Here is a 26,448-nt window from a genome sequence, read left to right as displayed (position 1 = left end):
TTTAAACCCCATTCCAGAGCCTCTCATGAAGCTCCTTCCTCTCAGAAAAATCCAAGAAAGCAACCTACTTATTCAGGATTTTGTTGTACTTAGCGTGTGTGAACTGCTCCAGCTGCAGAGAGTCTTGGGTGATAAAAGCAACTGCCAGATGAAAATAGTTGTTCCACAGCTGTAAGAGAAGAAGAGAGCAGTCACAGAGAGGATCTGGGAGAGGGGAGGCATAGTAAATGCTGGGGAACGTGAATAATTTATAAAGACGGCAGAAGACAGAGGCAAGACCAGTTTAATTGTGTGCTCTGCAATTTTCTAACTGGCACAGACTCCGAAATTAACATCCTGGCCAAAGCAAGGACAATGGATGATTTTTCTCCATACCCTGGCCATGCCTCTCCCTCCCTGACAATGGAATTGGTCAAGGAGAATTTTAGAGCTGAATTCCTGTTGTTGTTGAAATTCTTGTGCTTCTGTTGTTCTTTTTGTTGTTTCATGTTTTCTTTCTTTTTTAAAGACAAATAATTCAGCCCAACGGGAAATCTCTGATGAGCTGGTTCCTGCTTTGAAATTATAGGTGTGTGAAAGGTAAGGCTGTCCAGGAAGTCAGAGCCTCATGAGTACCCTCCCTGATCTACCTGATAGCTTGCAGGTGCCAGCCTACAGTCTGTTCTGTCTTAAACCATTTTGCATTTGCCTTCCCTTCTGTTCACTGATCTTAAAGCCTGGCTCTGAGATCATCAGCAGCATCGCTTGGAAATTCATTAGAAGTACTAATCACTCTGTCCCTGCCCAGATGTTCAGAGTCTCACCTTTAGTGAGTGGGGCGTAAAGCCCAGAGACATGTCTACCAAAAAACCACTGAGGGTGAGGGTGTAAGGCTAGAACCTCCTCTTCAGCAGTTTTCATGGTCTCAACTTCCGTAAGTTTTGCAGATGTGCGTGCGTGTGTGTGTGATCTGCTGCTGACTGTGAAAGACACTGCCGGAATCCACTCCCCCAGCTGGTAGTGTGACAGAGCAGAACAAATATTCATTCAACACGTACATATGGAAAGTACTCAGACAGATGAGCATGCTGATGACAATATTGATATGGGCTGCAGGCCTGAAAGATGAAGGTCCAGCATGGGTATTGATAAATCTCAGAAAACTTATCTGCAAAGTTGGGGTGATCCAGTACTCACTGCAGTGGGCTGCAGTAAAGGTGACATGAGATGATGTATTCATAGGGCACGAACTGCAGGAAGAGCTTCAAAATACCTGCAGGTCTCATTGTTTTCTTTTCGATATCCAAATACCAAAGCAGAGTCTATCAACTTAAACGCTCAAGGGAAAGTGTTTGAAGACACCACAGGCTGGACTTGCTAAGTCTCTGTACACTGTGTGGCCAAAGGACAGATCCAAGCAGCAAGGGGGACCACCCTGCCATGAAGTCAGTCACCTTCCACTCAAGTCTGCTCACCACAGGCTACAGATAGCCACCACTGCCATGGTCGTGACTGCTAATGCCATACCTTCCACAGGCCTAGAGGTCCAATTTCAGAGAATAGCAGGCCTGGGGCCCCATTTCCCATGAGCTGCACAGCTTTATTTCAAATCAGGAAACCCTAAGGACTAGTCACACACAGCTATACAGCCCTACGGGACATACTGAAAAGGTAGTTATTTTAAATTAATCAAAGAAGCCATGAAAGTAACATCCGTATGGTTTTAGAAGTTGGATGACAACAGAAGTTTCAATAATGAAATATCATTTTCCTATCCCATCTTAAACCATAGCCTAATTCCTCAGAAGAAGGAATGTCTTGGTATTCCCTCAGAGAGCTGTGCTGTATAAATAAATAAACACATGCACATTTTTTTTAAAAAAAAAAGCCAGTCTGCTGTATTCTGTTTTTTCTTCCTTTACCCACCTACACTGTGATTCCCCAGTAGCAACACATAGCTTCCTCATTCTCCTTTATTGCTTCATGGTATGCTACTATGAGGGTTATTTCAGCTTTACATTTATAGACATATTATAGACATTTAACCTCTTTAGAGAGACATAGCTTGGTCCCACTTCTCTTTGTCTGTCAGTGGCATTGCCTTCTCCCCTTGTTTGAACCTCTTTCCATGTGAGAACCTCTGTCTATGGTGTACATTCTTAGGGCTGGACTCACAGAGCACAGGAGAGAGACAGGTATAGCTATTTTCTGTTTGTTTCTGTGGATACTGTCAGGATGCTTTCCAGGGGTATAATCTAATTCTCATCTCCACTGCCAGGAGCATGCTATCCTACCTGTCTGAGTCTCCTCTGCTCCTTCATCTGGAAAATGAGAATAATGGGCCCCAAAGGGTGTAGTTATAAGGACTAAAGGAGGAAATTCTGCCCCAGCAAACTCCCATGTACTCTTACAACACACGTTTAGATATCAGTTTCTACAAAATCCTTACCCAGAAATGCACACTAAAGCAGATCTGCTGGCATCCATCCCCATTACTCCCTGTTCACAGCAATCATGACATATTTTAAACCAAGGAATTTACTTTCTATCTTTACTACTGAATGGAAAGATCATAGAGACAAAGACTTCATCTTCTTGATAACCTTTATGTGTATGATGTAAATAGTAGCATGTCTGACCTAGCTGTGCCACAGTAGTATTTAAGGAATGATTTCACAGTGAATGGACATACATGATGTGTATTCTAATGAACTCCCCCTCCCCTAACCCCAAAGAGCTGGAGAGATGCCTCAGTGGTTAAGGGCACTGGCTACTCTTGCAGAGGATCTGGGTTCAGTTCCCAGCATTCATATGACAACACACAACAGGCTGTAACTCCAGCTCCAGAGGATCTGATGCCCTCTTCTGGCCTCTGTGGGTACCACACACACACACATACCTATGCAGAGAGACACATGCAAAACACATAATCTAAACACAATAAAAATCATATCCCTGTGAGAAGTGACAAACTTTGTGGTTTTATCTACATTTAGACATTAAAAAACAAAACAAAACAAAAAACTGAAGACCACTGGTGAAGGTGGCATTGGGAACCAAGTTGATCTCGCTCCTGAGCTCTGTCACTTTGAAAAGCTTTGGATTAAATTACCACATTGTCATGGTATAAGTATGCAGGCTCCAGTGGGGAGTTTAGATACATCTATACCCCTGGGCCAATTAGCGTATCCATCACCTAAGCATTTATCTATCCTTTGTGGTCAAAGTCTCTCTTCTAGTCAGTTTAAGACTAGACTGCCTGCGCTACTGATTGCATAGGACAGTCAGTAGGACACCAGAGGTTTTCATCCTTTCTGGCTGTAGCTTTGTGGCTACTGACCGACATCTCCAGGCCTTGGCTCCAATGGAGTGGCACCCATGGAGCTGTTGTCTTTTTGCCCTTTGAATCACAAAACCACCATTCAGAGGAGAGGTTAGGGCTAATCTCCTTTTCCCTGCACTCCTGCTCTGGACAGAGGCTGCTCCTGCTGGCATTACATGCATAATACATGAGCCCACAAGAAGGAGACGAGGGTGTTCCAGGCAGAGTACAGAGAACACATCCATTCTTGAAAGGGGGAGGAAAAGATGAGGGAACAAAGAGAAAATTGAAAAATGACCCAGTTTTGGGGTACTTTTCACTAAATATCTGTGGAAGCCTCATTAGAATAGAATCATTTGATTCTGTGCTCCTAGCTCCTTTCTATAGTTTACAGAATACTGTGGGCGTGACAGCTCCGGGCTATGTTGCGGTGATCAAAAAGCTGCTTCCTTGCTGGCTTGCTTGTCAAGAACTGACTTGAGTTCCTAGCCCTCATGTTTTAAAGGTCACCGCCACTACCTCTGCTGCCACCATTGGCATCACCCTCCCACCACCAGTATCATCATCATCACCATCATCATCAAAATGATGCTAACAAGGGAACGTTTATTAAATGGCTCTATGTTACCAGCGCCCTCCTAAGTGTGTTACATGCATCAAGTCACTTAACCCTTACAGCTGTTTAAAGAGATAGCCACTAGTGGCATCTTCATTTAACACGGAAGAAACGGAGGCACAGAGCAGTGAAGTACTTCACTTAAAAACCACACAATTCATGAGTTTCACATATGGCACGTCCGTTTCTTTGGTGTATTCCTCATATAGATTGTTCTTTCAGGAAAGTTTTCTGAAACCTAAAAGAGTGGCACAGAGGACTAGAGCTGATCCTGTCTTGGGAGAATATCTCTCTAACCCACAGACGAGAGTGACAGCAGGTTCCGAGGCTGGAATTGCTGACACCAAGGGAACACAACAAACCAGCTGACCTTTGTATGGTCACATACTGCTTCTCTGGCCCCCAGGTATATGGTCCCATGCTGCCCCTCCAAACACAGTGGCAATAGCCACTTCTCTGCACAGGCCTGTAAGTGGGGCCTGTGGGCAGCTGTGCTACATTCTAAGGGAAACAAAACCTTTCTCTTGATCTTAAACAGCCAAAGTGGCATGCTTGGTTGCCCTGTGAAAGATACGTCACCTAGAGAGCAACCCTCACCCAAGGCCATAATGATACCCTGAACCAAGAGTGTGGCCATGGTTCCACATGGGATTTTGTATCAGGCACTGCAGTTTCTGTTTCCAAAGCCATCAAGGCGTTGACCTCAGACCCTTCACCCATGGCTTTTGGGTCTTACTCATTGCTGTTCCTTCAGAACAGAGGCTAACTAGCAGCAGCATCAAATTTGCAGGGCAGCTGAATGGCCCTTAAAGTGATTTTTTTCTTATGAGTTGGCATATAAACTATGGAAAAATGGCAGCTACTCTGTTTAGTATCAACATTGTGCACTTTGGTTCATTGGTCTGAATGCAAGGACATAGGAGAAATCAAGAACTTTGCTCCAAGATGACCTTTATCCTCTCAGCCCAGCAAAGATACCTCAACCCATCTTCTCAGCAAGGTGTATGACACAGGTCTCAGCCCACGTATCACCTTTCCCAAGGGACACAACTTCACACCAGGCACAGAGCACAGAGTGACTGTGAACACTCTTGGGTAGACATGTTTCATCAGAAGGAGGAAAGAAAACGTATATGCAAACAGAAAAGCAAGAGTAATGATCTCAGATGACATTTAGTGCTAAAAGAAACATCAAGAGGCCCAGATGTGGCCTCATGACCACAGGCTCACTGGACAAACTTTAGAGAGGACTCAGACAGGGTATGCTCTGTAAAGAGGAACTATTTCAACAGCAGCTGACTGGTAAGCATTCCCAACATGCTCTTGGCCTGGGAAAGCCCCCTGAAGTGGGAGGGCAGTTGGCATTTTGTAGATGTATCACTCAGGTAGAATGACATCCTTGCCTGCGCTGCTGAGCGCAAGGCCAGTCTGATGGAAACTCAGCATCTCAGACAAGCAGGTAGCAACAGCATGGCCCTGGGTTACTACGCTAGGTGATTTCTGTTCCCTTAGTGTCTGCTACCAGAGGCTCTAAGGGTGGAAGACTCCCCTGCAGGGGGCTTTTCAGGGTGGGGTGGGGTTCTTCTCTCTCACCCCTGTAGCCATGGGCAGCAATACAGACTTCCCCATCAGGCTTTGAAGAGCACATTCTTTGTGGGCCTGAGCAGGGACATTACTCTACTTACCCTGGGGACATACTCCTCTGAATGTCTCAGAGGCCTCGAGTCTTGGCTGAGCACACACACCAAAATGGCTTCTGGAGAAATTGGGAAGTCATAGAGATGTACTTGAAAGCTTTATTGTAAATCATACTTCAGTGTCTATGACTGGCTGTTCCTCGGCGCCAGTGGGAACAAAACAGTAAGAAAATGTTACAGATTTTGAAAGGTGGCGCCTGCTCAACAGTGAGAAAATGGAAGGCTCCATTTCGGGAGGTCACATTTGCATATGTGCCCCAGTTAAAGCTCCTGGACTTCTCTTCCCTGCCCCCCCAACCCTATGTATGTCTTCAGCGGCACCTGTGGGCTTCTGTGGGTTAGTATGTGGTGATGGTGGGGGAGGGAACAATCAGCCCCGTGGTTCAAGGGAGGCCCTGAGCAGCTCCAACGCCTCACACTCACCTGGAACTCAAAGCTTGTGTGTTCTAGGAACTTCTGGTTCATGGTTTCTGCAAACTTGTTGATGGCTCTCAGGAAGACCCTGCAAGAGGAAGCAAGGTTACCCGAGTATCCTTTCTTTTCTCTTCCCAGCAGACTCGTATCTCCCCACGTTCCCCCAGGGTGAGGTTGATCGTCAGATGCGGACTAATGCAGGCCGACCCAGGGGCTGCCGCTGCCTTGCTAGAATTCAAGAACTGTCTGTTTGACTTTTTAGGAATGGGTATTGTCTTACAGTCAAACTATTAGAAGCCTATGGCTGAACAATCCATGCCATCCAGAGATTATACAAAGAGCATTCCCTCCCCCAAACAAGAGCCAAACATTCCATGGGATCCTCTCATCTAGAGAAGGCTCCCATCAACATGTGGGTGAGCACCATTTCAGGGGTCTCCTTAGAAGTGTCTGTACGAGTGGTATTTTAAGGACGTCATTTTGATAAATGGCATTACACGATGAATGCGGTTTCATAGCCTGCCTGTTTTCCTCAATAATAAATTGTGTACTCCTTTCATGCCAATGAGTGTGCAGCCACACGTCATCCTTTTTAATCACCAAAGAGCATTCCTCTCTATGGATGTATCACCGTTTATTTAATCAGTTTCTTATTGATGGGCCATTTTGTGGTTTCTCAGCCTTTTTTTTTTTTCTCCCATAATAGACCACGTTGCTGTGATCACACTTCCCTGCACCCTGCACTTCCTTCAGGCATCTTGTTTCTAGTCTTTCATCCAAGACCCAGTGCTGGTCAAACATAATGTGCATTTCACATTTGGTACCAGCTGTCGAAGCATACCCTCCATGTCTCTCTAACCACCTTGTTCTCTTCTTCTTTCCCAGTGCTTCCCCACCCCTCCCCCCCAAAAAAAACCTGACTGTTTCTATAGCTCATCTTCTCTCATCCTGCCATTTTCAGGGGCAGCCCCAACCATGGCCATTCCTGACTCTACGGTTCTCTCTGCCCATGGACAAGCTGTGCTCTCTTTACATTCAATGCCCTTCATGCTTTGGCCCCGACCTTCCTTCCTATGCTCATTTTTCAGTCTTACCCTGTGATTCAGGCTACTTCGTTAGCGCTGAGTGACATGTTTTCATTTTGCAGCCTGTCCCAGTTCTTGTAAGTCAAAATTATGCTTTTCTGGTGTAGACTTGAGGGTGTCCCATCCAACCTCTGGACATTGTGATGTAATTTTTGTCCTCTGTGAGTGTGTTGGACCACATTCGGAGCTATCCTAGGACACACGAGGCCCAGGGGTGCAGGTTGAAAATACCCGAAGTTTTTGCTTCTTTAAACATAACCTTAAAGGTCATTCTTGTATGCAGTAGGCCACTGCCCACTTTCTTGCTCTCTGGGCTGCACTGTTTACTACACTCGATGCCTTAGCTGTCTCCTCATAGCCAAACTTCTGTTTTAGAGAATAACTGACTTAGAGCGCATGACCCCAAAGTGTGTTCCTTGCATGTGATCCTGGAGGGTGCACTTGAATGGCTCAGTGTTGGTTTCCTCCATCGTATCACACTTCCCTAGGGATTGGGAACATCCTTATACTCACATGCTCACTTTCCCAATTTGTGTTTCCATTCTAAGGCCCCTCATGAGCTCCAGCTTCTATCCAAGCTCTCTGCTCTTCACACCAAAGCTAACTCTGAAAGATCTTCTCTCCCCACTCCCACTTCTCTTGGGGTTTTTCCCATGTAAGTGAAGAAAACCACCCCCCCTTGCCCTTGCTCCCAGAAGAAGAAAAAGACTCCGTTCTGATAACCTTGGCTTTGTCTTTGACTCATCCCCAACACTCAGCCTGTCAGCACATCCTCTTAGCATTGCTTTCAGAATAGATCTAGAGCCACCTACTTGACTTCACTCCACTGCTCCAGATGGGGACAAAGCCATAATCATTACTCTTGTGGAGTTTCGCAGCTGCCTTCCAACGGAGACGGACGTGGCCAAGTCTCCTCTGTGTGCCTGTGCTTGCGGTTTTGCCTTCTTTTTTCAGTACTGCAGATTGGACTTTAGGCTATTCTGCATGCTAGGCAGGCACTCTACTGCCTTGGTCCCACCATTTCTGACGGGCAGCAGGCAGTCAATATCTCCTTGTCCCCTGAGTGTCTGGTCCAGGGAAATACCTACAGCTTGTTTAAGGCACTGGAGGAGGCCAATGAAAGAAGTGCTGATGACTGCGTGTAATAATTTGAGCTCCATTCTGCTTGGGATCCACTAAGTGTCCTTACACAACAACACATTTGCTTGTCAAAAGTGCCCCCTCCTAAGAGACAAATAAGCTGGGCTATTAATACCACTCTCATTGCCCCTCAGTGGTTACAATTTGTTCCCGGGTCGTTTATTCCAAGGTACCAGCACTTTCATTCCCCATTCTCCTCCTACAGATGGACTGAGCACCCTGCTGCCAGAGAAATTCCGGAAAATAAAATAATAATAATAATAAAATGCTCTCAAGACATATGAGGGCTGTGCATAAAAATTGCTGCTATGTTTTGGCTGGACTGAACATGGCAGGTACCAGAGTATTTTCCTTGTGGAGCACTGCTTGTCAATAGGACTGTAGCAGCAGTTCATTAAATCCTTATACGTTGTTGGCTGGGAGGGGAAAAAAAAAGGAAGCATGTTCTGGTGCTAGCATCACAGAATTTGGGACATGCACACACCCTTCAATGTTATCTCTGACTTTGCCCAACTCACTGGATTTGGGTCATGCTACCATCCTTTTGAAGTCAGGTTCTTCCCTGCTACACAGTGGTGAGGGAACCATTTCCTGGAGTTGCTGCAGGCAATGAGGTCTAAGTGCTCGGTGGGTACTCAGCGCTGTGCCCAACCCAGAGCCTGCAGCTATTCAGTGGTTGTGGGGAATCCTTTGGCTCCTTCAGGTTGCTCAATTCTCCTTCTAAGACCAGATGCAAATGGTTAAACAGACAGCAAACAAGGAATACCTAGCAACCACGTTTGAGCAGGCAGGACCACACAAGGGCAGAAAAGAAAAATCCCCCAAAATCCAGCCCGCCCCATCGGGCTGTCAAAGAGCGGGCTTTCTTTGGTTTTGCTTCTTTGCCATTTGCTAAGATGCCTTTGAAATAACATCTATATTTTCTCCTTAAAGACGGGTTATCTGATTCTCTCGATGGAAGTGCATTGAGTGGCTGTCATGTTGTGTATAAACATCTCAGGAGCTGAAATGTGATACCCAAATGAGGGCTTTAAACATTTTCACTAGCGACAAAGCTATCAGTAACTCCAGGATAGACATTATTTAGGCTGTCAGTTTAAACCTGTCTGGGGCTCCCAGAGAACGGGCTTGTGCCTGGAAACTGACCAGCCATGTGCTGGGTGCATCACGGTGAGAGTCGGGTGTATCCTAGATTCTCTGATAGCCACACTGGGAGTCTAAGAACCCCACTTAACCCTGTGTAGTGTTTAGGCTAGGAAGTGTAAGGTGTTTTTCGTCTTGGTTTTGTTCTTTAAAAACTGTTCTGAAGTGGGTAGGAATAAAAACACACCCACCCCTCCCTCCGTTGCTCCCAAGAGTGAACATGAACTGTTGAAAACAAAGTTCCTTTTCAAATCTCAACCTCACACTTCTTATCCATGGTGCGTTAGCATAGGGTAGCCAGAGTGTCTGCACTGCACCAGGCATAGTGTATGGGGCTTCTGCAAAGGTTTCGGAAGGCTCTGCCTGGTCAAGGCCCCACCCTCGGAGCAACGACCTTGACCTCCTCACAATCTCACTGGCACCTTCTACAAGAGGAACCAAGTGTGGATACCCAATAGGAGGCAATGTACGAATTGAATATGCAGTGCCTGCACATGGATGTCCTTGGCAAACATCAGTCACCTTGCTGCCACCGCCTCCTGGAATGGAGGAATCTTTGGCTGGAGGTACTCTAATGTGACAGCACAGTGTCTCGCCATGGTAATGAGTTACGTGCCATGAACAAAAGCAGAAAAGGGAGTGGGGGCCCTCTTTTGGAGGGTATCATTCAGGAGAAAAGAGGGCTTCTATGAGCCCCACTCTCTTCTGCCATGTGGTTCACAAGGTATTTCTGATTCTGTTGGTCAAAACTTAAGGATGGATATAACAGGTGTGTCTAGGATGGGACTGAGCTCTTGTGCTTCCCTTGAGCCTGACACATGCATTTTTTTTTCAGAGCCTTTAAGCTGCCCCTATTACCCAGTGCCCAAAGGTTCATGTACCAAGAGGCTGGAGAGAAGCAGTTTGTCAGGGCACAGCGCACCTGAAGTGCCCACAGCTGTACCCTAGGGGCACAGCAGGTTCACCATATCTGGACTTTTAATAGCCAATTGTACTTTTCAGGATTAGCTGTGCTGTGTGGGGTGCCCCACATGGGCCAAGCAAGAAGGTTCCACAGACAAAGGTGTTTATCACCAGGCCTGACAAATTGAGTGTGATCCCTAAGGACCCATATGGTGAAAGGAGAGAACTGATTCCCACAAACTGTCTTTTGTCTTCTGTCTTCTACAAATGAACCATGGCACATGTCCAGTGACAGGAATGGGAAAATAAAAACAATGGCTTTAAAGTCCTATCTACGTGTCAACACTGTCCTAACTACTTTAAACCAATTATTCTTTCTTTTTAGCCACATAAACCCCACCAATCCACTATTGCTAGTCCCATTTCACAGCAAGGAAAACTGAGTCCAGAGCAGCTAAGTAATTTCCTCAAGGTCAATAACTATCTAATGAAGGGGACAGGATGTGAACCCAGAAAGTTATCAGCCAGAACAATGGTTTTCAACCTTCCTAATGATGCACCCCTTTAATACAGTTCCTCATGTTATAGTGACCTATAGTCACAAAATTATTTCATTGCTACTTTACAACTGTTAATCTGTTCTTCTGTTATAATTTGAAATGTAAATATCTGGCATACAGGATGTCTGATAAACGATCCCTAAAGAGGTCTCAGCCCTCAGGTCGAGAAGCGCTGGCTAGAACTTGCCCATGCTGTCTCTGGGCTCTGCTCTCAGGACGGTCACTGCAGGACTTGGGCACATTTCTGGTCAAACTTTTTATTTCGTTTACTAGAAGGAAGCCTTCGGGACCAGAGCACAGATAGATCTGTGCCCTCCCTGGAGCCTGAGGCACTCAATAAACGTTGATTGACTGCTTTAAGAGAAGCCATAGAGATGTGTTTAAATCCCTAACCCCCCTGGAAGTGCTATGATTCCTGATCGAGGCACAGATGCAAGAGGGAAAAGAGAGTTTTCCTAGCATAATTGTGTTAATTTACAACATTATGAAGAATTTGATCATTTAAAATTTAAACACGCCATGTAAATCAGATCATGCTGAATGCCACATCTTTACCGCAAAGAAAACTGTTTTTACCAGAAAGTGTTTCTTACAGTATATATGCCATCACCTTTGCATATACAAACAGCACACAGCTGGAGAGGCAGTCAAAGCTGGAAAACTCCACCCACTCCACCAACAAGCAGAGATACAGGTAAGAGAGGACAGATGGACACACACATAGATAAATCAGAGGTGGCAAAGAGTAACAAAGAGAATTAGAAGGAAAGAGGTAAAAGCAAGGGAAAAAAGGAAAGAGTAGAGAGAGAAAAGGAGGGGGGCCAATAAGTATAGTAAGTTTTTTTATAATGTCCAGGTTAACTCAGGAATAAGCTCACTGTACAAACAGATTGTTTCTTTCTGGGGAAGAGAGAATGGTATTTTAGTTGAGCGCCCCACTAAGCTAAATCATGGCGCATGTTCTGTTTGTGTATATTCTGCAAACTAGCTGCATGACCTTGGCAGGCTGTGTCCCCTTCAGGGCTGCTGTCTGGATGTCTGTTCAAGGCTCTCTAGACAAACGTCTCTGGAGCACAGGGTAAAGAAGCCCGGCCAGGTTCAGAACTTGCCTCAGGTTGAATGGTGTCTCTCTCTCTTACTGGCATTGCAGCAATGAGCAAGTAAGCTTCGTCATTTATGAGATGCAAATGATCATACGGTTGTTGTTGTGGGAAGCAAGGAAGCTAATGCAGGCCTGGCATTTATAAGAGTGGACTGATCTAGGCGCTTAACAAATATCAGCTGCTAAATAACACACAAAATGCAGGTGTCACAAGCAACCCCCAAGAGCTCCAAAAATGAAGACATTCTTGTGGCCAGAATATGACATAAACCTATAGTCTAAGTTATTCTCCTGCAAGGACAAAAGAGTAGCCATCGTTAGTGGGAGGTGACATTAGCAGGTACTTTTCTCACTCAAGACCAAGTTCTCACTGCCCAGTGATGTCAGTGCCCTGCTTACACTGAAGCCTGACTTGTTATTAGTGCAAAGGAACAACTCTGTCCTCCCCAAAAGAGAAACACCAAATCCTGTGAAATGGACCATTGTTATCCTTTCTCCAGGGATTAGTAAACTGACACTCTGTAAGGCGGAATGAATTTCTGAAAAGGGGAGGGTAGCAGTGGGCTGTGGTTGTGCAGGCCTGTAAGCCTAGGACTTGGGAGTTTGAGGCAGGAGGTCCACAAATTCAAAATCTTCTTCTTTAAGTCCATAGTGAATTTGAGGTCAACCTGGGCAACAGGAAGTCCATGTGGCACCCATCAGCCTGGGTTGAAAAGACACTGAAATGTGAAGACATAAATTTCACTGATGAGAACCACACCTGCTTTTATTTAGTAGGCGGCTCCTCTTTCTTTGGTTCCATTCTAATCTTCTAGGTATGGAGACAGAAGGATCATTTCAATTGCCAGTTATACAATGTAGAATTATGTAGGAAGAGAGTCTCAGGGAGGGAGTTTCTAGATCTGGTTGGCTTGTGGGTAGATCTCTGAAGGATTTTCTTTTTTGGGTCGAGGTGGAAAGACTCACCCTGAATGTGAGTGGCTCAGCTCCCTAGGCTTGTTGTTCTAGACTGTATGAAAGTGGGGAAAAGCCGGCTAGGCACAGGCATACACAGGTTCATTTCCTATCTGCTGTTGACTAGGGGTGGCGAGCTGCTCCAGTTCCTGCCTTAGCTTCCCTACAACAACAGATTGGAACCTAAAATTTTAAGCCTAATAAAAACCATTTCTCTCTTAAGGTTGCTTTTATCAGGGTATTTTATCAAAGCAACTGGAATGGAGCTAGGACAGGCAACATTTCTGGGGCCTGTCCAATACCTGCTCACAGAGGCCACCAAGTACTTCTCCCAGAATGCCTGGCACACAGCTCCAAAGGGGGAAACTTGTCTGATGAACTCCAAACCCTGGTCTTGTATTAGCTCAAAACATCTGTTCCCCTTTATTCCAGTAACCTATTCATCCTACTTTTAGCAACTCTGGGTTTTTCTTTAGATAACTACTTTTTCTGCTACTTTCCTGGCTCCCTGTTGTTTGGGTAGAATTGACCATACTACCTTCAGTTCAGAAGGCGGATAGTAAGATCAAAGCTTGACTTAATAATGCCTTTCATTTTTCTGCCACAGAGGTTTATGGATGAACATGTAGCCCAAACCAGACTTTGAAGATTAGCCTTGGGAATTACACTGCACTGACTGAAAAAAAAAAAAAAAAAAAAAAAAAAAAGTTCTCTCGGCAGATTTTTCTGGAAGGTTTTTCCTTCTCCTCTTCCTTTCAATAAAACACATATTTGTGGGGCTGTAGAGATGGCTCAGCACTTGAGAGCATTACCAGCTCTTCCAGAGGTCTCTGCTTCTATTCTCAGCTCTCACACAGCAGCTCACAATTGTCCCTAACTCCAGTTCCAGAGGACCTAATGCCCTCTTCTGGTCTCTGCAGGCATCAGGCACTCAAGTGGCTCACTGGCATACAAGTAGGCAAAATACGGATATGCATAATAAAATGAAATAGATACATTTGCAATCTGTAGAGTGAACTTTCATCCCTCTAAATGGAGTGTCCGTTTGAAGATGAAGCCAAGAGAGATGAGACAGAGGGAGAGGCATCGATTTCCTCTATCAACATCTCTACACGGGGATACAGCCAAGTATGAAATCTGAGTCTTTCAAGTTATCTGAACCAATACACTTTCTACTTTCAAAAGTGCAGATTCCTTTAAAAACTCCAGTCAGGGAGTTCCCTGTGTGTGGACAAAGAGTGACCCTGTATGTGCTCGTGAATGTTACTCTCTGAACTAGGACTAGATATAGAGCCAAGTTGCACGTGGATTTTGCTCTTGAAAAGTTCTTTGTGTAGAGAATGCCCAGTCCTGTGAGGAATCAGTCATAGGTTGTGAGGGAAGCAGCTAGCTAGGCACACAGACAAACAGGGAAAGTGGACTTTCCTGCCATGAGGGACTTGCAGGGTTCAGAATTTTCACAGGGCTCCCAGGAGGAGTCTAGTCTAGAGGGAGATAAGGCATCCAGACAGAGCCACGGCTTATGCAAAATTACACGCATGTAGAGAAGTAGACAACAGGAGAAGCTGGACATATCCAAAATGCAAATGACCCATATACTGTCTCCTGGATGCTTCATATAATTTGACAGTCTGCCTGCTCCTCTTCTGGCACACAGTGAAGAGCCATGTATAGTAGAGCAGGTAGCCCGTACCTCAATCCAAGATGGCGGACCATTGCCATACGAGCAGCTACACGAGGTCTACGTACCTACACAAGGCTCATGCTCAGAAGGCTGGCGGTACATGGGACCAGGGAAGAGTCTACTTCTGAACCACAATGTGCCTGAGAGAATTATCACCAGCACATTAGTCACTGTAAAGCCAGCCTTGAACCTGTAAGACGGGAATTCGGCAGGGTGAGGCCAGGCAAGGGACAGGGTGCTCCTGATACTGTGTTGCTGGGAAGAACTCCCTCTTTCCACAGTAAGCAGAGATGTACAGACAGATGCCTCCTTCTGCCTTGACTGATCGCTCCTCCCCTCCTGCGGTCCTAAAGATAGTACAGTACTGTAGCTAGGTGTCTATAACATGGTGGCCACTTGGGCATCCAGGGACTGTAATAAGGACTTCCCAGAGATCAGCAGGTATTACAATAAGCTCTTAGCATGCAAGAGACAGATATCAGACTTTATGGAACGACAAAATCATTACTATGTAAATGTGCATAGTCTTTCCTCCAGTCCTCTCACTCAAGAAAATTCTGGTTTTTCTTCCCTACCACTCTCTGGGGACATTTCTGTCTTTGTCAGCCAATATTTGGCCTGTGTGATGGAGAACAGAGGCAGTAGATACAGGGAAATAAAACTAGGAACTCCCGTGAGATGAAGGGCTTTCCATGGTAAGGACCTGAAATAAATACAAGTAGCCAAAAGGAAGAGGGAGAGAGAGGAAGAGAGGAGCTAAGAAGGCCTTGCTGAAGAGGAGTCACTGGTGGGACGTGAGAAGGAGGTTCCGAGACAGATCAGGAGAACCACAGGATGCAAAAGATGCTGGGGGATAGGGTTGTGGAGGAAGGGAATATCAGAAAGGCTGAGTCTTGGGACTTGCATTTACCTTGCCAAGATGGTATTAGAGACACAAGGTGAAGGTTGGAATCATTTGAAATGACTTATCCCACGTGACTGATCACATGGGGTCTGAATTAGTCTTGGGTTACACTGATATTCTATGAGATATGATTAAATATTACAGATATAAAAAAATGTATAAACTATGCCTTACACTGACCCAAAGGCAGATTCATCTGTAAAATGCTCCCTCCTATTCCTTCACCTTAGAAAATCATATTAGCATATTAAAAGCACCCCCCCACACACACAGAGTCCTATAATATGGAAACCTAAAGATTTCATTTAGTGATTTGGACACGTATCTAATATATGGCACAGAAATTATTTTATTATCTTAAATGAGCTTTAGAACAGATAACTGGATACCACTCTCCTAAACTCTCCTGTCACAGACAGGGTATTGTATTATTTGAGAACCACAGAAAGGCAGGGGGAGTATTTAGAGCAGCTTTAAGGGAGACGAGCTCCGTCTTCCTTGTGTTTGAGCTGCAAGGCAGGGGCCTGTTAACCATTTAATCTCCTCTCTCCCTTCTTTGGCTGCTAGTGTTCTCTAGAATAAATGGTGAGTACATGGGGTGTCGTCTGGGAGCATGGGCCACCTTCTTACCTGTTCTGAACCATGCTCATGGCCATCCAGTCCCCCGGATACACATTCTTCCCAATGAGGTCCTTGAACATGATGAATGTCTCCATCAAGAAGTCCTGCAAAAGTGTCCAACACACCTGTCACCCGTGTCCCAGGGACAGACTGCCTGTGTCTAGATAGTGGTGGCAGTTTAGATGTCTTCTCTATTTTCCTTTAGAGAGTCAGGTTGGGAAGGAGTCCGGGTTTTTCCAAAGTCATCACAGTGGGTTGGAAACGGAAGTTTATAAGTCAGCTACCAAGATTCTGCCTCACAGACACAAGCGGAATATGAATAATGACTAATATGAATAATGACACTCCAAATAAAGCACTATTGGTTCTGTCTTTAAGAATAAAGAGGTAGATGTATTTGCTGGCGATTTCATAGTCATCTTCCCAGAGAGTTGAGAGGCAAATAATCCACACTGTGTAGTATCGTCTCAGGTCATTGAGCAAACACACTATTATTGAAATGAGCACCTAATTAGCAATGCATAGGCACAGCTAATCCAAGTGGCACCTACACATATAAGCTTATATGGAAGGGTGGTGACAAGGGTCTTCCTCCCTTTTAAAGAGGCTCAAAGTGGATTTAAACATTCTCCAGCAGATTTTGCAGTATGCTAACCTTCATCTTTAGTTTTAGAGAAAATATATTCAGCACAAATCCAGACAGCAAAGTCAAGAACCACTGGTACTACGAGCGTCTGGAGCTGTAGGTAATGAAGCCGAATCCCCTGGGGTGATTTAGGTAAAGCTTCCAACCCAGAGTGAGCCCACCCATCCGAAGTTCAAGTCATGTTCACTGCAGACTCTGCTCAAAGAAAATCTCGCCTAAAACCCAGTCTATGAAATAGATAAAAAGCAGATCAGCTCCGTTTGGTGTGTGTGTGTGTGTGTGTGTGTGTGTGTGTGTGTGTGTTTATGGTAGGGTAGTGAGGAGGCTATGCAGAATATCATTTCAAAAATATTGCTTTAAGCTAACTTGTGAAATTCTGGAAATGTCATTGATTTATATCTAGCAAATTTTGCTTCTAAAAAAAAAAATCACCTCTGTGGTATAAGGTCCCTGCTTCTATATCAGCAGAATGGGGTAATGCCTACCTTACAAGGTTACCATGAGATTCAAGCCTATGCTATATGTTGGATTCCTGACACAGAGCCAAGCTTGTGAGTTCTCACTAAAGGTGTGGTGACGGGGGTGGGTGTAGTGGGTGAGTTCTGAGAGGTGAGCTGGGCCCAGGAACTAACTTTCTCTGTGTCCTTATCATGGCATAGTCATAGCCGTCTTTTGCTGAGTGTTTACTGTTACACTTATGATTCAAAGCCTTGTGATACCGATAGTATCATCCCTAGTTCACAGACTGGAAAGAAAAAAAAAACTGAGGCTTAAGAGATGTTAGCTTGTCTGTGGTCAGACAGTGGCTAATATAGGATTCCAATCTAAAATTTTAGGGCTCTAACGCTCATGGTCTTAGACTGCAAAGCACTCGTGATTCATCAACAATTGTTTGCTAATGAAAATCTAGATGTGGAAGCCATAGCATTGAAGATTTATTCCAGAAATGAGTTATCCAAGAAATGGAATAAGACAGGTATATAACACATACTTGAGATCTGTAGGGGACCTTCTTGCCCCCAAACTCATGAGAACAAGAGCATGGTATGCTGTGACCCTCATCTTCATTTCTTGGCTTCCCCCTGTCCCCTCCTCTATCACTGCAGACTTACCACGAGGTCTGAGCTGGTCTGGAAGGTCTCAATATAGAAGGAATAGTGTTGGTCGCCCATCTGGTCTAAGATGGCTGTCATGCATGCCACAAAGCGACTCTACAAAACATAAGGAAAAAATATAATGGCCCTGACATTCGTCCTTTCCGTATCCTTGACTTCAAAGCTGAAAACATACACCTACCCCAGGCCCTGACAAAGGGCCACCCAGCAGTGAAGTGTTTCTTCTTTACTGGCATGTAAGACTCCCTAAGAGGAAATGCCCTTACTGCTAATTCATTAAAAAAAAATCATTAAATACCTGTATATTCCTGCTGGTGTGGTAAGAGCTCCAAAAACAGAACTAAGAGGAGACCCATTGCCTCATCCCACCCCTGTGCTGTTTGCACATAGGGAACTATCTTCTGTGTGGACATTCGGAGACTCAGCCTATGTCAGTCAAGATCCCTGGGGGTAGTCAGTTTCATTTCCCAGTAAGTAATTTTGTCTGTGTGAATCCCCACTGTCTCATCTGTTCCCCTATCTACTCCCAAAGGAGTTCCTGGAAAGATCAGCAGCTCCACCAGCACCATTAAATGCATTGCAAGTCTCTGCAGAGAGATCAGTTGCTGGATCACCATGAATCAACCAACCATGAGAGGACTTAGCACCTACCTGGACTGGCATCTGTTAGGGCTAAGGAAGATAAAGGAGATGGGAAGAGACAGCCTTTGCTCTTTGTGAGTTTATTATTCAGTTGGGAAAGTGCGATCGATGTCCATGAGGAAAGAACTCAGGCAAGAGGGAAATCAAGGCAGAGAGACCTGAGGAGGAGGTGGGCTTGAAGGATGCCCTGGGAATGAAGGAACATGAGTCAAGCATGGACCAGAAGGCATCAACTCAGACTTCTGTGTTCTCCCTCTGGAAGTTTTAAGCATCTGTGCTAGGACATGCTGGCATATAGATGCAGCCCTGGAGGAGATACATTCTGAAAGCTGGTAAGGAAAGCACTGGCCACCGATCAACCAGGGCTGAGATGACATTCTCAACTGTTTCCTCTAAGATCTTAGAGCGGCTACCATTTTGGCCAGAGGAGGCTTCACTGTGGCCCTGCCCAGGACAGAGTTTTAGAAGGTAGCCTGGATGGTGATGGGGTATAGGAGGTATTCAGGGATTCCCACTGCTGAAGATAGGCTTGTAAATTTCATTTTGGAAAAGAAAATATTAAGATGTATGGTACATGCTTGTGTGTGTGTGTGTGTGTGTGTGTGTGTGTGTGCATGTATGTGTGTATGCATGTGTATTTGTGTGTCACAGACCGTGGCCTTAGCTTACAAGGTTCTCATATTATTAAAAATATCACATATGTGTGTATGTATGTGTGCCTGTAATCTGTATACCAGCCAGCCTATAGTTTTGTTCTCGTCATGGAAGAACACTGCTAATGACCCCAGGAAGCTCCCTTGGCACTCCTTAGCAGGTCTCTTAAACTGACAAAATGTGCTCCATGCTCATTTGCCAAAGCAGCTCCCACTGACACCGGCCCCTCATTTGCTTCCTGGTTCTTTTCAATTAGGAAGTTAGGGGTAGCATGCTTTCTCAGCCAGCAGGGCCCACTGTATAACAGAACCAGGTGAAAAATACAGGGTCCTCACTTAAAATTTATTTACAATTCTGGAACAGCTGAGTGGCCTTTGAAAATAAGAAACTCTGTGAATGAGCAGGTTACCCGCAAAAGAGGCTGGCGACCACTAGACTCACCCTGTGTAGGAGACATGGGTATCTGGTTGAAAGTCCCAAGCTTGGACTCTCAGGGGGCTCTAGCCACTTTTTGTACATAGGAACTCAAAGCTTTGGGGCTTCGCCTGCTTGTTATTTCACGCTTAAACCTCCAGGGGGTGGTAGCGAGTTTGTGAAATTATTCGTTCCTTCCATTCCAGGCTGAAACAACCGCATCCTGGCTAACTTAACCAGGTCCCACTGAGACCAAGAAATGCGTTTTATATCTCTGATCGGGCTAGATGTAGGAAGGGTAAATTCTAGAGTTTGAAGAGATAGATTGTGTGTGTGTGTGTGTGTGTGTGTGTGTGTATGTGTGTGCGCGCGCGCGCGTGTGTGCGTGTGTGTGTGTGTGTGTGTGTGTGTGTGTGTGTCCATGTGCTTCCTCTACTCCCTTGATCTCTTCTCCCTTCCTTAAAGACTTCAGCCTGTGACCACTAGAGGGCTTTTCTTTTTACATGGAAGCCGCCGTGCAGTTTGCTCGGCTTTTTATTTATTCCTACGTGAGCAGAGCCACTACACTTCTTGCATATAAACAGTGAAAATTACAATATAAAGGGCTTATTTTTCCTTCGTTTGGAGTTATCTTGCTGCTGCTCAAAGGCTGTCTCGTTGTACAAGGAAGGGGGCGGCATCCTCTGCAGGTAATTCCACTGCTTTGAGGTAAGAGATATGGCAAGGTTTGATTCTTTTTCTTTCTTTCTTTCTTTTTTCTTTTATTTGGATCGGTATCTTGTAGGGGGAAATGCCGTTGTTTCTCGGACAACACTTTACTTTAAATCTTTGGCTTAAATGAGTGCTGAGATTGTGAGCTTGTGTGGGTGTGTGTGGTGAAAATCCACCATTGTCAGAACTGCAGGCTGCTCCAAATGCCTAGATCCGGAAGGCTTGTTATTCCCAATGGCTTGATTTGAATTGGAAGAGGAGAAAATGCAAAGACAAACCTCAGAGGAGCTCACGTTGCTTGGAATTACCTCGAACAGGCTGCGGTCTCTTAGGATTTGTTTAAGGAAACTTCTATGTTTTTTTTTTTCTTTTTTTAATATATAATGAAAAAGAGAGAGAGGTTTTCCATTCTTCATTAGAGAGTTTGGCCGTTTTATGAAATAAACCACTATTGTTTTATTAGGAGTCAGCCAGTGTATTAGAGTTCACAGATCAATCAAAATCACTTTTACCAGCTTGTTAATTGCTGTGTCCCCCCATCAGCACATAGAAAAGCCCAGTAGGGTGCCTTTCACTAGGATTTGCAGAGCACTGTGATGGAAGTTTAGACAAGTCACTCGCATTTGCCTGTTAATCCAAAAAAAAAAAAAAAAAAAAAAAAAAGAGTTTTCTTTCTAACCGGAAGCATTCTGTTTTCTACCCCAGCAACTGGCTCACTTTGGTATTGATCCTTAGGTGGTCACACAGATGTGACTAGCAGATACCTGAAATAGAGGGAGCCACAGGCAGCAGGTTCATTAGCGGCTCCTCTCTGTCATTTGAATTGAGTGGCGTGCACGCTTTGTCATGCAACGAAGGAATAAGGGAATCGCGTTGTGCTTCTCTGATGGGTAGCTCCTTTTCAAGATTGTCTTCCAAATGGTAATTGTGTCTTGGCCCTCTCCTGTTTTCACAAGTTGGAGACCATATTTTCATACCTGCCTAAAATGCTTAGAGGAATTGGGGGAAGGGGATGACAGTCAGCCCTGGCAACCAACACAGCCCTATGGCTGACGCTGCTCAAACTTTCTATCGTTAAAAGTTCAAACTCCCATCCCCACCAACAACCTGGAAGAGCCTCAGTGTTGTGTGGGGGGTGTTCAGTATTCGGGGACTTAGGGGATCCCCTGTAATCTGAGCCAATTAGAACCCTCTCCTTTTTCTTCCTGGCAGGAATTCTATAATCGACATATATTTACTACCAAGGCATGAGGCAGCCACTCATCCATACCAAAGCAGCATGCCAGGTGCCTGGATAGGAAATTGCTTCTTAAAACAGAGTACCAGTGGGACTTGCATATTAAATTCCTGAGAGAAATTGAATCTGAGACTCTGGCGCAGACCAGGCAGAGTCACCTCGCTCTAATCGGGTGGTTTAAAATGTGGCTAATGAATCACAGCATGAAGAGACACAGCTTGAAACTAGGTCAAACGTGTAAAAATAAGTACAATCATTGCAGGCACTTGGCTGATGAGGGGCTACTTAACCCTGTGTGTGGGGGACCATATCTGCCACACAGGACCCTCTCAGCCATCCAAGACAATCAATTCTTTTAATTAATCCAGCACGTCACTACACTCAGAGGTCTTGCACACCTGGGAGAGAGCCGAAGCTCTGAGAGAAAACAGTCAGGGTCTCTTTACTATGTGCTGGCAAGAGAACACGAGAAGAGCAATAGTGTGTGAGCAGCAACGTTAGATGATTTTAGTTCTGGTAGGGACTCTCCCGAAATCACTACCCTGGCTCTTTTGCATTAAAAGTCACTTCCATTATCATATTATTGGAAATACTAATAGTTTTGCATACAACATTTGATTTAACCATTTCTAATTAGCAACCTTTGATGCAAACACACACACAGAAAGAAAGAGAGAGAGTCAGGACTCTTGCAATGCTGGAGAAAACGGAGGGCAAAGCAGGTAAAGCAATCATTTACTCTGCTCTGACAAAGTAAAGGAAGGTGGCTTGGCTGCTGGGAGGCATCCCTCCACCCACCTGAGATTGGTGGGAGAGATGCGAACACAGAGGGAAACAGTCAACCTCAGGAGCTTGCTGCCTAAATGCTAACATTACTATGAGATAGCAGCTGGTGACATGTTGCTATAGTAACTTCAAATAACGCGCACGACCAAAATAAAATACAATATAGAAAGCACAGAGGAGAGGAGATGAAGGAAAGTTTACGGGGCCGAGGAGGGAGGCTCAGAGGGAGATGAAAAGTTCTCTGGACAGGTCCTACTTTGGAGACTTAAGAGTGGCCAAACGCAGCTCCTGGGCTGCTCCTCTGCTCACCCCCATGTCTGCTATGTGCTTATATAACAGATTTTATTCTTGGATTCTTGGATTAAACTAGTGCTGTCTGTATGGTGGAGCCAGGACTGACTGGAGGTGGGAGGTGTCAGGAATAGCAAGGGCTCTGAAACCCATTCATCTTAGAGCTTCAGTCAGGCCACTGGGAGTTGTAATTTGGAAGAGTCTTTAGGGCGGCTGAGGTGTCAAGTGTGCTCTCTTAGAGCAATGCCAAGTTCCAGCTACAACGCTGAGTGTGGGGGGCAGGTATACAGCAGGGTGGCTAAGGCTGTACTCCAAGGAACTTACAGCTAGTGCTTCCTGGATGCAGAGCCACAAACAGGGGGAGGGGGGGAAGGGGGCCTTGAAGCCAAGCAGCCAGGGTTCTGATCTCAGTTATGTATGTGCCTGTGACCTTGAGCAAGATCTTGTGTGGCTTGCTTCCCTAATGTGTCAAAGATTTTTTTTTAAAAAAAAAAATCTCTTTATTTCATATGGAGAAGAGAGATTGAATTAATTTATACAGGGAACCTTGAGGGTAGAGGGCCTTCAGTTAGCACCTGCTATTATTATTATTATTATTATTATTATTATTATTAACTATCATGCTGCTGATTGTGGCCCAGAAAACCATGCACAGTAACCGGGTAAAATTCCCAGCACAGAGAAAATGGTAACTGTCTACCAGTGACAGTCTGCGAACTCCTTAACTGCTCCCCATCACAGCATGGCACCAATGGCTATGTGCCCTTCAACTTGGAGTGGCCTTTGGTTACCATGTCTCAAGTCCAGCTGCTCCGTAAACGGAGTGTGTGCCTCTTGGAGCAAAACATGCTGGGGGATTTCTTTACTTGTAGATACTTGCTGGAAGGTAGGAAAAGTGACCTTGGTGTTCAAATTGTTCAAAAGCATGTCTTGTGGGCAACTCAATCCCTCAGCTATCCGGCTTCAGGAGGTGCCTGACTTTGTGTGTCCCCTAAACTCCTTGTTGCCCAGGGGTGCTGCTGTGTGTGGTAGATGAAGCCAGTGCCCTTCCTGTTTAAGGAAGTGAGTACACCTCCAGGAGGATTGAAGGGTCTGTTTCATGTCAAAAGCAGAACATCATGAGAGAACAGAGGTGCCTAGTGGATGCTGTGCCTCTGTGTGCATCCTAACGTAGCTCACCTGTGCGTGATAACTCCAGGAGGGCTAGCACTGTGCACCCCTGCCAGACACAGTGGGCACCAATGACAGATTAACTCTCTAGATAAACAAGGCTAGAATTGCAGGCAGTGTCTCCTTAGTTGTCAGGGGAGGACGAGTGGGGAAGCCTGGGAAAGGCGGCTTAGCCTCAAGGCTGGGAGAGGAGCCTGCATTCCTCACATACTCTTCCCTAGTAACAAACACCTCTGGTCCTAGCTGGAGCTTGGGTCTGCCTGTGAGATCACTATAAATCTCCCAAAGAGAACAGTGGGGTATTTTGTGGCAAAGGAGAATGACAGGATGGTAGATCCATTCAGTCCTTGTCCCCAAGACTATGAGCATCATCTCCCTGAGACTTCTCAGCGTACACATGACATAAGCCGTGTGCCCATTTTCTGGATGAAGCACATGAGAAGCACAAAGCCAAATAGTTTGTCTGGACCGACGTTTAGTTTGTAGTGGCGTAGGAATTCAACTCAGGGCCTTTTACGTTCAGAAACCTGAATTTTCATGGGCCTGTATTTTTATACCACATCTTCTATGTTGGCTCTGCTCAGCAGAGAACTGTGTCTTTATTTGCTGTATTTGCTGCTGTATTGTTAGGATCTAGAATTGAACCTGAATATTGTATAAGTTTGATAAATATTAATAGAGATTGAATTTAGCACCGAATTCTCTATCTCTAAAAGAATGTTATGGGGACCCTCTTCCATAAACTGGAGAATCAGTCAAGTATTATACCTTTGATTTAGCAAAGGCCAGAAATCTAAAAAAATTTGTTCCATTTCTCAGATCCTGTCAAGCTCTAGTGAGTTAACCCTTTTACACATTCCTTAATTCAACAAGGACTTCTTGCATACCTACTGTGTGAGCATCCACTGTGTGCCCAGCATGGCTGTTGAGGCTACAGATATGAAGATTACCAAAAGCATTTTTTTTTTTGAGATGCTTTCATTCTAGGTGAGTGTGGCCAGAAACAGGAAGAGACATCTGTAATAATCCAACACATAAAACAACTGTAGTCGGTAGACAACATATAGAAAATGCTTTACTAAGGCAATACGAGAAGGTAATGGACAGGGACAGAATGTAAGGGCACTTATTTTGGGCTGAGTAGACAGTGGTAGATTCTTGGAGCTAACGTCTGAGTGAGAATCTGAGCGATGAAACTGACTGAGTAAGAACTGGGAATGGCATCATGGGCCAAGTGATGAACAGGATCAAGGACTCTGGGGATATTGTGAGAGCATCCATGAGACAGAGCGAAAACCAGCATGGCCAGAAGCTAAGAACAAGGAACGGTAAAATCCAAGGTGAGGTCAGGAGGACAGGCAGAAGTCAGCTCCCAAGGGCACATGGCGTCAGGGGCAGGAGTCTGCTTTTCTTCTTAGTGCAGGGGAAGGTCTCAGTCTGAGTTTTGAGAAGCTTGCTATCTGCCACAAGGCTCACTCCATAAAGTTGCTTGTCTTACATGCCAACCCATCTCCAAGGATCCACTGCAGCACTGTTTCCAGGGTCTTGGGTTTGTAGAACATGTAAGTTACTCTTTAAGGCCCTTCCTGGAGCCTGGTTGGTGTCATCACTCCTTAGCAAGTGCTTTTCACTAACTGATTAGTCTATAGCACAGTCGGGCACTCCTGAGGGAGCACACTCGGACTCCAGTTTGACATCAGTTTCAGTTTCCTTCAGATTCGATGTGCTCAGTTCCTTGCTGTTCACAGCTGAATAAACAGAAAACCACTCCTGGCTGTTCTCAGGCTCCAATTAAAACCATCTGAATCTGGGGATCTACCTGAGGAGGCCAACTTGCTGGGAAATGGGCTATTAATTGAGATGTTTTTTTTTTTTCTTTTTTCCTAAACAGAAGATAGTTTTTCTGACTTCATCCATTAAAGTGCGGACAGAGAGCGAGAGCATAACAAGTTTGATTGGGAAAAGAACAACTGCAGAAATAAAGCGTCCTTCTCATTGTTCATAGCAGTGGTGGGCTGCCAAGTTTCAGACTAAATTTCCTAAGAAAATCTACGTCAGAAAGTCCCCAACAATAGGGTATAGTTCTCAGATATGCACCCTACCCCAAATCAAACCAGAGGCACCGATAGGGTTTGGAGCTTGGGAGGCATATCCTAAGAAGTGTTCTGCCATCTCCTGTAAACATGTTCATCTAAGTTAGATGACTCAAAGGCTCACCCACTCTGAGAAAAGGGGTCACAAAAGGCTATGAAATCTGAGACCAGGGAACTATGGACTAACTGACAACAATAACAAATGCCATTTAAAGGACATTGTACCAGATACCATGCAAAGTTCTTTATTTCTCCATCTATACAGACCATTTAGAGGATCACAGCCAAGAAAGAGGAAAATTAGAAAGAAGATAAACCATTATCAGTCAGACATGCATGTGTCAGGTACAGCGTAAAATATTTTGATGGTCACAACAGCCATTTGTGCAACGATTGCAAATGCTTTTCCTCTTTTACCAACTATGGTGTTTGATCTTGGGAAGCAGGAAGAGGAATGGCCTCCATCAACTGACCTATGGGCATGTCTGTGGGGATTTTATTTGTTTGTTTGTTTGTTTATTTGTTTGTTTAGATGAAGGAGGGCCCAGCCCATTTAGGGTGGTGC

At 45.0% G+C, this 26,448-nt stretch overlaps 2 protein-coding genes across 3 annotated transcripts in view; one reads left to right on the top strand and one right to left on the bottom strand.

The window, feature by feature from the left end:
* The window catches only part of Dock2 (dedicator of cytokinesis 2), a 405,024-nt gene that overhangs the window by 63,645 nt on the left and 314,931 nt on the right, over positions 1 to 26,448 (bottom strand). The window contains exons 28-31 of the mRNA XM_060363865.1: positions 17,883 to 17,981; positions 16,134 to 16,228; positions 6,038 to 6,116; positions 69 to 169 (exon numbers count right to left, since the gene is read on the bottom strand). Coding sequence (XP_060219848.1) covers positions 69 to 169; positions 6,038 to 6,116; positions 16,134 to 16,228; positions 17,883 to 17,981 — 374 coding nt within the window. The remainder of the gene's footprint in view (positions 1 to 68; positions 170 to 6,037; positions 6,117 to 16,133; positions 16,229 to 17,882; positions 17,982 to 26,448) is intronic.
* Positions 20,097 to 26,448, top strand: part of Insyn2b (inhibitory synaptic factor family member 2B) — a 107,999-nt gene continuing 101,647 nt past the window's right edge. For both annotated transcript variants that reach the window (XM_021631458.2, XM_060363866.1), the window contains exon 1: positions 20,097 to 20,303. The gene's annotated coding sequence lies outside the window, so the exon portion shown is untranslated. The remainder of the gene's footprint in view (positions 20,304 to 26,448) is intronic.

The sequence above is a fragment of the Meriones unguiculatus genome, chromosome 11 (genome assembly GCF_030254825.1).
Source record: "Meriones unguiculatus strain TT.TT164.6M chromosome 11, Bangor_MerUng_6.1, whole genome shotgun sequence".
Lineage (NCBI taxonomy): Eukaryota > Metazoa > Chordata > Mammalia > Rodentia > Muridae > Meriones > Meriones unguiculatus.
The sequence above is the reverse complement of the archived record's forward strand: the minus strand, read 5'-3'. Positions and strand labels throughout refer to the sequence as shown.